General features: G+C 37.4%; 1 protein-coding gene across 2 annotated transcripts in view; it reads left to right on the top strand.

Moving 5' to 3' along the window:
* Positions 1-16678, top strand: part of LOC136028908 (F-box/WD repeat-containing protein 7-like) — a 65847-nt gene that overhangs the window by 12142 nt on the left and 37027 nt on the right. For both annotated transcript variants that reach the window (XM_065706869.1, XM_065706870.1), the window contains exon 2: positions 6467-6677. In XM_065706869.1, coding sequence (XP_065562941.1) covers positions 6467-6677 — 211 coding nt within the window. The remainder of the gene's footprint in view (positions 1-6466; positions 6678-16678) is intronic.

Genomic DNA, 16678 nt, shown 5'->3' with positions numbered 1-16678 from the left:
ACCAATATCAACGAATACTTTGTGTGAATAGAAGCCATAAGTAAACAGAAAGAGACATGTTCTATTGGCAGCTGCTTATTCTCCAAAATAAGTAATGCCTAAAATCTGTGTCCTTTCCTTACATATCCGAAATCGCGCTAAAGAACCACATTAAAAGCACCAGACCATAATCCCTCTATGCATTTTATTTGAAATGCTTCATCCGCTTTAAGCAGAAATAACTGTCGCGTGAAAATAGGCTAAGAAAACTGCTACACGATGTAAAATACATGTCCGTGCGCTTCTGTGTGGGCGAGTCTCTAGTATTGCCTGTTTCTGAAGTAAATTCCTATTCCAGCTTCTCGAGTTAATTCTAAAAAAGGGCTTCGAGAAAGATTAGTATAGCTTGAACATATTTCATATCCAGTTTCTTGTGCTAAAAAATGATTCAGTATAAGACGCTCAATATTTGGAACAGAACAATCGCTGGCTCATACACAGGACTATCTTTTGTAACCGAACAACCGGCAACTGCTCAGCTAAATTAATTGCTAATTACTTCTTATTTGTAAGTTCAAAGTAAATGTCTACTAATTTTGTCGGTTTTGCCCTTTCTGGGAATTCTAGTTCTACATCAAATTATTATTCTTTCTCTTTACCTGAAAATCTTAATACTCCTTCATTTTAGTATTTAACTCGCCTTAATTCCGTACAACTTAAATTGTTTCGGAAGGCGATAACTACATCTTTAGGAATAAATGTATTTTTCAGCTCTGTTTGACGATAAAATTTACCAACAATTAGTTAATCAGTTTGTGACAGCTAGTTTTCCTCCCTAACTATTACGTGTATAATTATACTCACAACAAGGACGTGAGGAGGCTGGGAATCTGAAACACTAAAACAAGAGGCACCTCCAAAGACTGATTCAATTCTTTTTACTGCGCTAAATTAACTCAAGCTTGCATCTTGCTGTTCAAGATCATTTTCGCCAACCATGGATTCTTCTGGGTTTTTCTGCGAGCCACCTGGCCGAAGCCATTTCGGAATGTCAAACAGGGTCGTCTTTTGTACTTTCTTTGGCTTAACTTTCGCCTGAGTTCCGTTTCTCAGTTCTTCGGAATGACGCTTTTGCAAGTGGGTAGCTCGATAATCTGAGTCGAATTCACAATATCTCTCATTTTTCTTTCTTTCCTTGGACACTTCACAAACAAGCTTCGTCCTAGTTCTGGCTCTTTTCCCTTGTCCTCCGAACATGTTCCCATATCGAAGCGCGACACAATACAATACATCGAACTTTCGTATCTTATGGTTCTAGATCCAATGTCGCACTAATTCAAAATCACACTTACCTTTACATTTTGGAACTTGATACAACTGGCGGTCTAATTTGAGCATCCCTCGTTCACAATAAACCAGTTGGGTTTCCTAGCGAAATAGCATTTTCTGTATTTCGAATCAACATCGAGAATTTTATTAGGGTTGTACATGGATCAGACAATATCCTCTTTCGAATTTAGAATAAGAACGAATATACTTAATGTATTATTTACTGCGAGATCTTCGGCTGCATCGGTTTCATCCCCGATGCTGTATTTCTGACATTCTGAATTGCTGCAATTTCTCTGTGCTGACGGACTAGTAAACTTTTGAGCGTTGTCTGACGCAAGTTGACAAATTTTTGTTTGTATGTTGTAAAGTATATGTAAAGTATGCTGTAAAGAATTTGCTTTAATCTGTGTTTTTTGGTGCTCTCTACCGACGGACTAGTAAACTTTCGAGCGTTGACCGAGGAAAGCTTACAGAATTAGCTCTTTGTGTGTTTATTAGTGCTCTGTGCTGGCGAACTAGTAAAATTTCGAGCGCTGCCTAACTAACGCTTACAGAATTGGCTTTTTTACGTGTTTCTTGGTACTCTGTAACGACGGACGAGTAAACTTTCAAGCACTGCCCGATGAAAGTTGACAAAAAAAACACCGCCCGACGAAAAGTTTATTCTTAAGACCTTTAGGGGAGAGAGTCCCCAACCCCCTCCCCCCTCCCTTAGTGACGCCCCTGCGGCTCCCAGGGAAAAGGCTGTATGTTATGAAACTTGTCCATTATTCACATATATTATTTGCTATTGAGAAATGTACGAACATTTTTTTCTGGGGGGGGGGGGGGAGAACTTTCTATGGGAGAGTTAGTTTCCATGGATGAACTTTCGAGGGAAGTTTTATATGGGTGGAATTTGCCAGAATTTCCATTGAAAATTCTTTTATTTGTCCTCCTCCTCTTTGAAAACTCAATTTTTACATGTGGGAATGTTCTGGGGAAAATTTGCTGCTAGGTTGGAATTGTTTTGGGGATTTCTCTTTTGTGGGGGGGGGATTTCCTGGAAACAATTTCACGAATAGGGGGATCTCTGGCATGGTTTAAAAATGATCTTAAAATGAATATAAAATAATTCTTTCTTCGCTTAAAAATACTGTATGCTAAGAAAAGTTTTTTCAGGAGGATCGTCCTCAAGAACTTCCCTGGGGGGGTTTTAGGGTTTCCCTGGGGAGGCGAAATATTCTACTCCAGGGTGGATTGACTTGGGGGGAACTGTCTATGGAGGAATTTTTCGTTCAAGGATTTTCTATGGAGGGGAAGGTGGATTTCCCAGCGTTATTTAAGAAACAATCAGAAATTAAATAGAAAAAAAGAAGTTTTTCAACTGAAAGTAGGAAGCAACGTTAAAACTCAAAACGAGCAGAAATTATTCGGTATATGAGGGGACTGCCCCCTCTTCCACACCTTGCTCTTTATGCTAAAGTTCGACTTTCTGTACCATTGCTTTACGAACACCTCCTGAAAAATAAGGACTATTTAGCTAGAATAAGAAGTGCTTTTGACAGTTCTCAAAAAAAAAACTTCAGCATGAAGCACAAAGGATCGGAGAGAGGCAAGTCCCCTTATGTGTGGGATAATTTCTATTTGTTTTAAGTTTTAGTGTTGCTCCTTACTTTCAGTCGAAAAAACTTGTTTTTGTATTTAACTTGTATTCAAGATTCAATTCAAAAAAATTACTATTGCTCAGTAATATCCAACACAGCATTGCTAAATAATTCCAGCATTACAATTTCTTGTTTGATTTCTCTTATTATTTACATCAATGCTTTTAATTGAACAAACTACTTTGAAAATACTTCGCTTTTTATAATAAACGTACCAAATCTAAAGGCGTCAAACATATGGTGTTGGATAATTAAATTCGAATTGCTCAATGTTTCCAAACATTTATGGCATGTCTCAATATTACTAAACTTTAGGAATTCTTTTACCGTTTATCACAATAGGGTATTAATTGGTCGGTTTTTACAATTATTTCAATTTTCAGCAATCAAAACTAATTCAATTGTCACTTTATATAAGGTATTTATTGGTAAAATATGAAAGCTTATTCAAGGTTATGTGCTGTCTTGTTTGATTTTGTGTATTTTTTTTTAATTAATTCTCTACGGTCGTTCCTCTTGAATAATAAAAATTAATTCCTATTTGCACAACCGTATCCAGGAGGCGGTGGGGGTGTAGGTGGTTTGTACCCCTTCCTCTCCGAAATTTTTGTCTGATTCATAAAAATGCATATAAATGAGTTTTTAATGCGTTTTTAAAGTTTTTTATTGCACTTGGTATTTACCAAGTGACATATGGCAATCGCAATTTCTGTCCGTCGGTCTGTCTGCTTGTCTGTCGGTCCCGGTTTTGCTACTTTTGGCTTGGCACTTCCAGATTAGCTAGAACGATGAGAGCTGGTAGGCGTATCATGGACCAGACCAGATTAAATTAGAGATTTTAGCTTCCCCGATTCGAACATCTGGGAGGAGGGGAAGTGAAGGGACGGTTCAAAAAAATGAGATATTTTTAACTTACGAACTTGTGATATGATCATAATGAAATTTGACATTTAGAAGGATCTCGTGTCTCAGAGCTGTTGAATTAAATCCGGACCGAATCCGATCACATTGGGAGGAGTTGGAGGGGGAAACTGGAAATCTTGGAAAATGCTTAAAGTGGAGAGATCGGGATAAAACTTGGTGGGAAAAATAAGCATGAGTCCTAGACACGTGATTGACCTAACCGGAACGGATCCGCTCTCTTTGAGGGAGTTGGGGGACGGTTATGTCGGTTAATTCGAAAAAAATCGGTATTTTTAACATACGAATAGGCGACCAGATCTCAATGAAATTGGATATCTAAAAGCACCTCGTAACTCAGCTTAGAAACCGGAAATCTTGGAAAATGCTTAGAGTAGAGAAATCGGGATGAAACTTGATGGGATGAATAAGCACAAGTTTTAGATATATGATTGACATAACCGGACTGGATCCGCTCTCTTTGGGGGAGGTGGGGAGATTTCCAGTGCTTCAGCGAGTTTGGTGCTTCTGGACGTGCTAGGACGACGAAAATTGGTAGGCATGTCAGGGACCTGCACAAATTGTACTTGTTAACAGTTGTTTCCCCGATTCGACCATCTGAGTGGGTGGAGGGAGAGGAAAAATTGGAAAAAATGAGGTATGTTTTTCATACGAATGGATGATCGGATCTTAATGAAACTGGATATATAGAAATATCTCGGGTCTCAAATGCTCCGTTTTTCATTTGGATCAGATCTCGCAACATTGGGGGCTGTAGGGGGGAAGCGAGAATCTCGGAAACCAGAAATCTTGGAAAACGCTTAGAGTGGGGAGGTCGAGATGAAACTTGATGGGAAGAATAAGCACTAGTTCTAGATACGTAATTGACATAACCGGACCAGATTTAATTTCTTTGGGTGAGTTAGGGGGGTGGGGGATATTTCCAGTGCTTTGGTTAGTTCAGTGCTTTTAGACGTGTTAGGACGATGAAAATTGGTAGGCATGTCAGAGATCTGCACAAATTGACTTGATAATAGTCGTTTCTTCGATTTGACCATCTTGGGGGCTGGAGGGAGTAGAACAATTTGAAAAAAATAGGCTTTTTGAACTTACGAATGGGGGGAATTTAATATTTATGAGGACCTCGTGTCTTAAAGTTCTTATTTTAAATCCCGACCGTATCCGGTGATATTGGAGGGAGTTGAGAGGGGAAACAGGAAATCTTGGAAAACGCTTAGAGTGCAGAGATCGGGATAAACTTAGTGGGAAGAATAAGAACATGTCCTAGATACGCGATTGACATAACTGGACAGGATCCGCTCTTTTTGGGGGAGTTGGGGGGGGGGTCCATTGCTTTGATGAGTTCGGTGCTTTTGGACGTGCTAGGACAATGAAACTTTATAGGCGTGTCAGAGACCTGATACAAATTGATTTGATGACAGTCGTTTCCCCCGATTCGACCAACTTAGGGGCTGAAAGGAGAGGAAAAATTGGAAAAAAATAAGGAATTTATAACTTACGAATGGGGGATCGGATCCTAATGAAATTTGATAATTAGAAAAACATCGTGTTTCAGAGCTTTCAATTTGAATTTTGACCGTGTCTGGTGATATTGGGGGGAGTTTGAGGGGGAAACTGGTAATCTTAGAAAACGCTTAGAGTGGAGAGATCGGGATGAAACCTGGTGGGAAGAATAAGCACAAGTCTTAGATACGCTATTGACATAACCGGACCAGATTAGCTCTCTTTGGGGAAGTTGTGGGGGGGGACTGCCAGTGCTTTTGCGAGCTCAGTGCTTCTGGACATGCTAGGACAATGAAAATTGGTAGGCGTGTCAGGGACCTGCACAAAGTCACTTGATAACAGTCGTTTCCCTGATTTGACCATCTGGGGGGCTGGAGGGAGGGAAAATCGTGAAAATTGAGGTATGTTTATCTTACGAATGGGTGTTTGGATATTACTGAAACTTGATATAAAGAAAGATCTCATGTCTCAGAAGCTCCGTTTTCAATTTGGATCCAGGGACATTGGGGTGGAAGGGGAAAGCGCAAATCTTGGAAAACGCTTAGAGTGAGGCAATTGGGATGAAACTTGATGAGCAGAATAAGCACTAGTTCTATATACATGATTGACATAGCCGGACCGGATCCGATCTCTTTGGGGAAGTTAGGGGGATATATCCAATGCTTTGGCGAGTTCATTGCTTCTGGACAAACAGCAAAATCGATAGCTCTAGTATTGAGTCAAATTTTAGTTTCTGATCTCGTCACAAGTGCTAGATGAGCCCTTGGCTCTGGTTTGTACTCCCCTTAACATAATAGCGACGAAGACCACATTGCCTTTCCATAACAAACAAACACAAAGTAGAAACAATAGGGAAAATCTTTTCAAGACAGTGGAATTTCAATTCTGTGAGTATTTTGGCCCTATGTCCAATGGCCGTCTTCACAGAATTGATTTCCACTGTCTTGAAAATATTTTCGTTATTGTTTCTGCTTTATGTTTGTTTGTCCCTTAACATAAATTCTGGATCCAGCCTTGCTTTTTTGGTCTTCCAAATAGTGCTGTATTGTTTCATTATTGTTTGTATCAATATTATTTAATTTTAGGCAATCATGTCAAGGAAATAAAATCTTGCGGCTTGGTAGAGAAGAAGATTTTTTGCCTGACAGATCTGATCACAACAGAACATTCGGCTACGGTGACAAACTTGATCACAGTACAGTATTTAAAAGAAACCAAGAGAAGTTAAGCTTAATGGTCAGATGGTTTGAAGAATTTTCTGGCCAGGAAAAAACGTCTTTCCTTCAGGCGATTTTGGTGAGTGAACACGCTTACAACGATAATGGTAGTAATTAACTACAAGACAAAGGAATACAAAGCTCAAAATTTGTGACGATGGGGAAACATGTTCTTTTAAATAAGTTTTATATGAACTTATTGAGTTTTCGGTTCCATGGATCCAATCAATTGGATAACTGTCCAAAGCTATTCAAATTGTGTGCATTTCATTCAGAGCTGTAACTAATTCGTTTTGATTTTGAACAGCTAAAGAAAGGCTCCTGTATAAACTCAACCAGTATATAGCTAGGGTTGCCGCTTCTAGTCATTTATTACTATTTATAGTGATGTTTATAGTGCTGAAACAAAAAGATCAGTAAATAAGCACATAAGTCACTAGATTATTGAAGGAAATCACTAGTCTTGTAATTTTTTTAGCTGGTGGCAACCCAGTTAATACCTAGCCTTCGAGGAAAAGCGAGTTTCTGAATTTGATATGAGGATCGTACAACAACTAAGAACCTGTGAATGTCTTGTATTGTGTCAGTGACTGAAGGTTTCTTTGTTCTCCTATTGACTTTTTTTTTTATCATGGGTTAAACCTAGTCGTGCGAAAAGGCTCTTAGATTGTTGAATTCCCTTTAGAATTTAAATTTAGGCACTTAGATTTTTGAATTCCCTTTAAAATTAAAAAAAAAATTTTAGTTCTTTTCAGTTCAGGTCTATCCTGTCTGGCCACATTGCATTTTGTTTAAAGGATTTTTTTTTCGTCTTCTTCATAAAGCAAGAGTTCCATGAACGCCAAAGGCTCCAGTAACGACAAAAAAGTGACTGTGTGTCTTCTGTGCAGGCTCATATAACGTACAAATGTAAAAATAAACGTTATCGGATATTCTACAGCGTATATTCTGCCTATATTTTGGAATTTAGTTAGAATATTCGAAAAATTCTTCTTTCTTCATTTTTATTTCGTAATACTTTTTACTTTGTTATCAAATTTTATATTTCTTCTAGCAGCGCAATTCTTTATTCTTCATTTTAGTTTTCGACTCGTGCTGGTAATCGCGTTCATGTGTCTGCTAACTGCACATTTCTTTGTTGTTCACTTTTCATCTTGGATTCACCTAACCTGATTTTCGCTAATGCTTGTGATTCTTGCTGCTGCTGATCTTTTAACCGCATATTTCTTTGTTCTTGCTGTCGTATGTCTTCAAGCCAATTTTCAAGCCAACATATTCTCTTTGGTGTTCAAGCCAAGGAACAGTTGCTTTCCTATATAGGGGTATTGGACAAGGCGGTTCTAATAGTGTAGTTCCTTTTTCATCTGATTCTAGCTTTAGGAGTTATAAAGAAAAAGGCGTGGAAGAAAAGAGGTTAAGATGAACAAAAAATCGACCATTAAGTCTACGGTTGGAAAACAAGAAACAACGGTGACTGGCCACAAAAACGATATAAATAGGTCAGGACTTTAAGAAAGAATTCCTATTTTTCACCTGATGGCTGTATCGAACCATTGGTGACGTAATGACACTAAGAAAAGGATCAATTATATGACAAGCGGCAACTGGCCTGGGATATATTGGCGAGAAGGGCGACAAGACAAGGGGCAGTCTTACTATCAAGAAGAGCGTGAACGGTGTAGAGCTGATAAAAAGTGGGGTAATTTTAAAGGTCCTATCTACAAACACGTGATCAAACCTGCGGATAATGAGCAATCATTGGGAATATTGTACACTACTACCAAAAGTCAGGAAATTTTTCCCTGTTGTCAAGTTTTGTTCGAAATTATCAGGTTTCAGGTAGAAGGATGGGGACATGCCAGGTTCTGATAACTTAACACCCAACCCCCCAAAAATAGGAAAAAAAGAATCATAAGAAGGAAACATGTAGAAATAAATACTACATGCAAACGAAGTCTATACCACATACTGTACCTATATTTTAGAATATCAGCCTAGCACTAACCTACATATAATACATTATCTTCTTCTTTAAAATATTGACAGCATATTTAAGGATTATTGATTATGTTTGATGGGGGAAATAGTGTTAGCAACAGCTTCTGATATGCACCATTGGAATTAACATGATCGGAAACCTTTTATAGAATCATTAGAGTTTTCTACATTGAACAACAAGGAAAATCACTTCCTTGTATTTGTAGCCCTGATATGTCTCCTTTTTTCTATTTTTTTGCCAGGACTAGTGGGTTGTCAGAACATTATAGAGACATGTTTAATAGCCCATTTTAAAGGAAATTACCACATCTAGTTGCTGTAGTAAGTAAGAAAAAAACATTTGTAAAATAAAATCAATTGTTTACTGAAAACTCTATTTTCGTATACAAGATCGTGGTTGTAGCGATAGCTGCTATCTAGTATAAGATGAACGTGACAAAAATCTGTTAACTTGAAAAACAAGAAAATTGGCTGTAACCACGGTATTTTGCGTCGAAAATATCTGTTTTTTCCGCTTCCCCCTTCTCCCAAAATAGCTGGGTGCTTGAACATTACAGTGAGCTGTTTAAAGGTTCATTTGAAAATAAATTGCCTCATCTAGTGCCTTTTGTAATAAAAAAAAATCAATAATTTTTACAAGAAAGTGCATTTTAATATACAAGATGATGAATGTCGTCATAATTGCAGGTTAGAACCATATAGGACGCAATAATTGAAGGCTATATTATTTGCTTTTTACGTCTTATTTTCATGTCAAATTTACGCTAGGCTATGAAAGAAAAAACTAAAATTTTTTAAACTTTAAGATATTATGTAAACTGCAGAAATATTTAGGGAGTGTATAATAAAGGAGGAACTCTAGGTCATAGTACCTTATTTTTGAAAATAAATGATTACATACATGATGATGCGACAAACACTTATCTTTTGACAAGATAAGAACCATATATACCCCAGGGCATAACTTAAAACGCCTGCCCCGGGCCCAGGGGGGTAGCGTCGACGCTGGATTTTTATTTATCGGCCCTTTGATCGATTTTTAACAAAATTTCTACCGTAAAATTCTTATCTACCGTAATGCATTTGGAGAGAAAGGGGGGGGGCTAGCTGGCTTTTAATCACTTTTGACTCTTAAAAAGTGAACTAGAACTTAAAATTTTTGATCAAATGAGCCCTCTGTGAAGTTTATACGATCGTCCCTTCTATAAGAATGCCCCCAGGGCATAACTTACAACGCCTGTCCCCTGGTCCTGGGGGGGGGGGGGTTGTGTCGAAACCGGAGTTTTTTTTTTTTTTTTTTTTTTACCTTTGAGCTATTTTTAACACAATGCCTATCTAAAAATTTTATTTGATGTATTTTGGGAAAAAATTGCATTAGGGAGATGGCTATTTGCCCTCCGATCTCTTTTGACTCTGAGAGAGTGAACTAGAACTTTTAATCTATAATGATGCGAGCCCTCTCTGAAGTTTATTTGAGCGTCCCATCTATAAGAACCATATTTTCCCCCAAGGCACAACTAACAATGCCCGCCCCCGGGCTCTGGGGGTTGTTTCGACCCTGGATTTTTGTTATAGGATCTTTGAACTATGTTTTTAAAAAAATGGCTACCTTAAAATTTTTATTGGATATATTTTGAGAAAAAAGGGCATGGGGGGTCTAGTTGCCCTCTGATCACTTTTGACTCTTGAAAAGGGCACTAGAATTCTCGATTTCCAATTGAATGATTCCCCTTTGAAGTTATATGACAACCCCTTTCATTTGAAGTGCTTCTGGGAAAACAAATTATCGATATATATAAAAATAAGTTGTCTGTGTGTGTGTGTGTGTGTGTGTGTGTGTGTGCATGTGTGTGTGTGTGTGTGTCGAGTGACGTCATGTTTGTGTGTCGACTGACGTCATGAAGTTAGTTGTCGTCATGTTTATTATGACGATGACGTCATTAAAGGTATTTAAGACATTCGTTCACGGACAAATGTTTAATTGTAAAATGACTGAAGAACCTACAATGGCAAATGCCGAGGAAGCTGCTCAAAGAGTCTATGCCAAAAAACTTGCTGCTGATAGAGAAAGTGAGAAAAGAAAGCGTGCCGAGGAATCACAAGAACAGCAAGAAAACAGGCTTGCGGCTAAAGAAGGCGAAACCCTGCAGCTAGATGAAAATCCACCTGGACAGCGAGAGTCAAAACATATCAAAACTGAAAATGAAAGCGATGATGATTGGGTTTGGGATTTTGACTTGGATAAGGTCATCAATGCCTACCAGATTTAAGTTAAAAAACAAAGGTTCGGCGATATGTACTTCATAGTGACCCTGAAAAATAAACAAGAAAAAGAAAACTGAAAAAAGAAAAAAGGTAAAAAACTAAAAAAAACTAAAAAGAAAAAACACTCAAAGAGAAATTACAGACCAGGACACAAATGACGACCGAGACAGAGGGAATATAAATGACGACCGGGAACCTCAAAGAGAAATTACAGACTGGGACACCCGGACACAAATCACGACCGGGACACAGGGAATATAAATGACGACCGGGACACAGGGGCACAACTACAACGGGGACGCCGGGGGCACAGGCGGGATATATAAATGACGACCGGGACACAGGGATCTTTCGAATAGAAATTATAGACCGGGACACAAATGACGACCGGGACACAGGGAATATAAATGACGACCGGGACACTCAAAGAGAAATTGCAAACTGGGACACCGGGACGCAGGGAATATAAATGACGACCGGGACACAGGGACACATCATTAGAATAATGAGGTATAGATCTGAATACGTATTGTTTTTCCCATGGACAATTATATGTTGCATGTTCAAGAGTCAGTAAACCTGACAATCTATTTATATGTACAGACAAAGGGACAGCGAAGAATGTTGTATATTCGCAGGTTTTACGTAGTTAAAAACATATATTTATATCTATCTCTATTCACAGGTGTCTATCCCTAGACACAGGGACACAACTACAATGGCGCGTAACGACTTAGGCGCGCGGGGGGGCTTGTGGGGTCGCGAAGCGCCCCACCAACTAGATGTTGGGGTGGCGCGAAGCGCCACCCCAACAGCTAGTAAATAATAAAACTTTGGAGCCAATTTCTTTTCATTTCGGATTTTTATTACTTCAGACACTTTGCTTATGTCCTTAGCTTTAGCTGCCCTTATTGGTCTAGTCTTACATGATGGTCCAGGTTGTAGATATGTTAATTGCCTAGGAGGTGGGACAAAAACTCCATGTTCTTCCTACGAAATACCATTTATAACAAATGATCTATAATACTTGTAAATTTTCGTTTTTTGGGTCTACCTCTAGATAAGTTTTTCATCCTGATATGTCTTTTCATATTGCAATCTTTCAATAATTAAATAAAAAAAACTAGTTTTTTTAACTGAAAGTAAGGAGCGACATTAAAACTTAAAACGAACAGAAATTACTCCGTATATGAAATGGGTTGTCCCCTCCGCAATCCCTCGCTCTTTACGCTATAGTTTGACTCTTTGCCACAATTCCACTTTTTAAAACAATTAAAAACTTTAGCGTAAAGAGCGAGGGACTGCGGAGGGGACAACCCATTTCATATACGGAGTAATTTCTGTTCGTTTTAAGTTTTAATATCGCTCCTTACTTTCAGTTAAAAAAACTAGTTTTTTTTATTTAATTTCTGAACGTTTTTGAATTAATGCATGTTTGATTTTGGCTCTCCGCACATAAATCATTGAAATGAAATTAGTATATTAATTTTTTTTGGCTAAATGGCTTTCTCTTAGTTTTGATCAGACGATTTTGAGAAATAAGGGGTGGGGAAGGAGGCCTAGCTGCCCTCCAATTTTTCGGTTACTTAAAAAGGCTACTAAAACTTTTAATATTCAACGAACGTTTTTATTAGTAAAAAATATACGTAACTTAAGAATTAACTTACATAACAAACTTTTATATTCTTATATTTTTATTATGTGTACGAGGGGGTTTGTACCCTCGTTAATACCTCGCTCTTTACACTAAATCGTAAGTTTTGTCCCAATTCTTTAAGAATGACCCCTGAATCAAAAAGGCCGTAGAATAAATAGTTGAAATCACTAAAAATATTTTAGCATAAAGAGCGAGGTATTTATCTCCTCCTAAATACCTCGCTCTTTATGCTAAAGTATTTTTAGAACCCCTCATATGCGTAATAATCTCTGTTCGTTTTAAATTTCAATGCTATTCCTTACTTTCATTTGAAAAAACGTTTTCATATATTTTTTTTCATTGTTTTTTTTATAGTAATGCTAGAAAATCCTGCGCCCTTTTCATTGAATTTTTCTTCCCCCATGACATATTCCTCAAAGGAAAGATCCTCCCACAAAGCCCTCTCCCATCAACCCCACCCCCAAACCAAAAGATCCCCATGAAAACGTATGTACACTTCCCAATAACCATTACTATATGTAAACACTGGTCAAAGTTTGTAACTTGCAGCCCCTCCCTCAGGGATTGTGGGGGAGTAAGTCATTCCCAAAGACATAGTTATTATGGTTTTCGACTATGCTGAACAAAATGGCTATCTTAAAATTTTAATCTGTTGACTTTTGGAAAAAAATGAGCATGGGAGGGGGCCTATTTACCTTCCAATTTTTTGGTCACTTAGAAAGAGCACTAGAACTTTTCATTTCCGTTAGAATGAGCCCTCTCGCGACATTCTAGGACCACTTGGTCGATAAGATGACCCCTGGGAAAAAAACAAACAAACAAATAAACACGCACCCGTGATTTGTCTTCTGGCAAAAAATACAAAATTCCACATATTTAGATAGGAGCTTGAAATTTTTGCTATAGAGTTCTCTGATATACCGAATGCGATAGTGTGATTTTCGTTAAGATTCTATGACTTTTAGGGGATGTTTCCCCCCTTTTTCCAAAATAGGGCAAATTTTCTCAGGCTCGTAACTTTTGATGACAAAGACTAAATTAATTGAAACTTATATATTTAGAATCAGCGTAAAAATTCGATTCTTTTGATGTATCTTTTAGCATCAAAATTCCGTTTTTTAGAGTTTCGTTTACTATTGAGCCGGGTCGCCCCTTACTACAGTTCCTTACCACGAACTGTTTGAAAAGAAAATAATTCGTTATTTCGGGGCTTCTGACATTATTACTCCTTTGCGGAAGTTAGGCTCAAAATTGAAAAAGGATTATATTTTTTCTCTGGGCCCCTTCCACCTCTTAGTTCGTTTATTTTCCCGTTAGTTTTCACCTGTTTTCGCTTTATAGTTGTGTTATCTCTTAGCAGTTCTTTCGTTAGTTGAGTTATGGCTGTGGTATATATGTTTTATCGCTCGTATAGTTGTGTTATTTTCAAATTATACTCCATAATAGAGAGGCTCCGAACACCCAGCATTGTATATTAAGCTCTTAATTTGACGTTTTTTTCTAACGTGACCAGATTCGTCTTGCGACCTTTTCATTGAATTTTTTCCCCCATGGCATATTTCTCCAAGGAAAGATCCTCCCACATAGCCCCCTCCCTCAACCCTACCCCCAAAACCAAAAAAAATCCCCCTGAAAACGTCTGTACACTTCCCAATAACCATTATTATATGTAAACACTGGTTGAAGTTTGTAACTTGCAACCCCTCCCCCAGGGACTGTGGGGGAGTAAGTCATCCCCAAAAACATAGTTATTATGATTTTCGACTATGCTAAACAAAATGGCTATCTCAAAATTTTGTTCCGTTGACTTTGGGAAAAAAACTAGCATGGGAGGGGGCCTAGATGCCCTCCAATTTTTTTGGTCACTTAAAAAGGGCACTAGAACTTTTCATTTACGTTAGAATGAGCCCTCTTGTGACATTCTAGGACCACTTGGTCGATACAATGACCCCTGGGAAAAAAAAAAAAAAAAAAAAAAAAAAAAAACAAATAAACACGCACCCGTGATTTGTCTTCTGGCAAAAAATGCAAAATTCCACATTTTTGTAGATAGGAGCTTGAAACTTCTACAGTAGGGTTCTCTGATACGCTGAATCTGATGGTGTCATTTTCGTTAAGATCCTACCACTTTTAGGGGGTGTTTCCCCTATTTTTCTAAATAAGGCAAATTTTCTCAGGCTCGTAACTTTTGATGGCTAAGACTAAACTTGATGAAACTTATATATTTAAAATCAACATTAAAATGCGATTCTTTTGATGTAGCTATTGATATCAAAATTCAATTTTTTAGAGTTTTGGTTACTATTGAGCCGGATCGCTCCTTACTACAGTTCGTTACCACGAACTGTTTGATATTTGATTAATGACGCAAGTCTGATTACTAACACTGATTGTCTGCTAATTTTCAAAATTTTGGTATTCTTTTTTAATGTTTTTGCTTGTTGTAATCCCTTGATAAAATATATAAATTTATTTTTGCAATTACCAGTGTTATGTTCTTTAAGTAATTTAATATCTTTTCATAATGCAGTTTCTTGAAAGTTATTTGATTGTTCATGCAAGTTCAATTACTAACAACGATTTCAACTAAGCTTCAAACGTTCCGTTTTCAAATATTCTTCAAAGATATTTGATTATTATTAAGTCAATTTTAATTTCTAACAACTATTTCTACTAGACTTCAATTTTTTGGTTTTCTTTTTTAAGGTTTTTGAATTGTTGTAATTCCTTTTCAAAATATATATACAAATATTTTTGTACTTACCAATATTTTGCTCTTTAATTAATTTAATGTAAACTTTTCCGTGCATATAAGTGTGACAACGGTATTGTAATACTGATGTGTTAAAAAATGACGTCACTCACATAAATATTTTTTTTATGAGTTTTCTCAAACTTTTCACCGATCTCATATAATAAACTAGCTGTTGGGGTTTCCACCAACACCTTCCCATCAACTCCTAGTTGGTGGGGGCGCTTCGCGCCCCCCAAGCCCCCCGCGCGCGTAAGTCGTTACGCGCCATAGTAGTTGTGTCCCTGTGTCCCGCCTGTGAATATAGATAGATGTATATTTGTTTTTAACTACGTAAAACTTTCAAATATACAAGATTCTTCGCTGTTCCATTGTCTGTGCATATAAATAGATTGTCGGGTTTACCGACTCTTGAACACGCAATATATAATTGTCCATGGGAAAAACAATCCTTATTCAGATCTATACCTCATTATTCTAATGATTGCCCTTGAGCTTTGTCGATGGTGATTGCTAATCGAACATTCCCTGTGTCCCCGTCGTCATTTATATGTCCTCCTGTGCCCCCCGGCGTCCCCGTTGTAGTTGTTATATGCCCTGTTTCCCGGTCGTCATTAGATATATATATATATGTTTGTAAAACTTGCGAATATAAAACATTCTTCGCTGTCCCATTGTCTGTGATTATAAAAAGATTTTCAGGTTTACCGACTCTTGAACATGCAACATATAATTGTCCATGGGAAAAAACAATCCGTATTCAGATCTACACCTCATTATTATAATGATTGCCCTTGAGTTTTGTTGATGGTGATTGCTAATCGAACATTCCCTGTGTCCCGGTCATTTATATATCCCCCCTGTACCCCAACGTCCCCGTTGTAGTTGCGTCCCTGTGTCCCGGTCATCATTTATATTCCCTGTGTCCCGGTGTCGAAGTCTGTAATTTCTCTTTGAGTGTCCCGGTCGTCATTTGTGTCCCGGTCTGTAATTTTGTCAGTCGACAAACAACTTCATGACGACATACAGCTCAATCCTTACAATTACGTCAGTCGACAAACATGACGTCAGTCGATACACAAACATGACATCAGTCAACAGACAAACAACTTATATAATGACGTCATTCGACTAATATGACGTCAGTCGACACACACACATGACGTCAGTCAACAGATAAACAACTTATTTATATATATATATATATATATATATATATATATATATATATATATATATATATATATATATATATATATATATATATATATATATATATATATATATATATATATATATAAGTATAAAAACTTCTCAGCATATAATAAGTTAATATTAAGATTGACTGTGGCAACAATCAATCTTAATATATGTTCATTTTAGATACAGAAATAGAAAAAAGTCTTGT

The sequence above is a fragment of the Artemia franciscana genome, chromosome 7, assembly GCF_032884065.1.
Source record: "Artemia franciscana chromosome 7, ASM3288406v1, whole genome shotgun sequence".
NCBI classification, from domain to species: domain Eukaryota; kingdom Metazoa; phylum Arthropoda; class Branchiopoda; order Anostraca; family Artemiidae; genus Artemia; species Artemia franciscana.
This window is presented reverse-complemented; position numbering and strand designations above follow the sequence as displayed.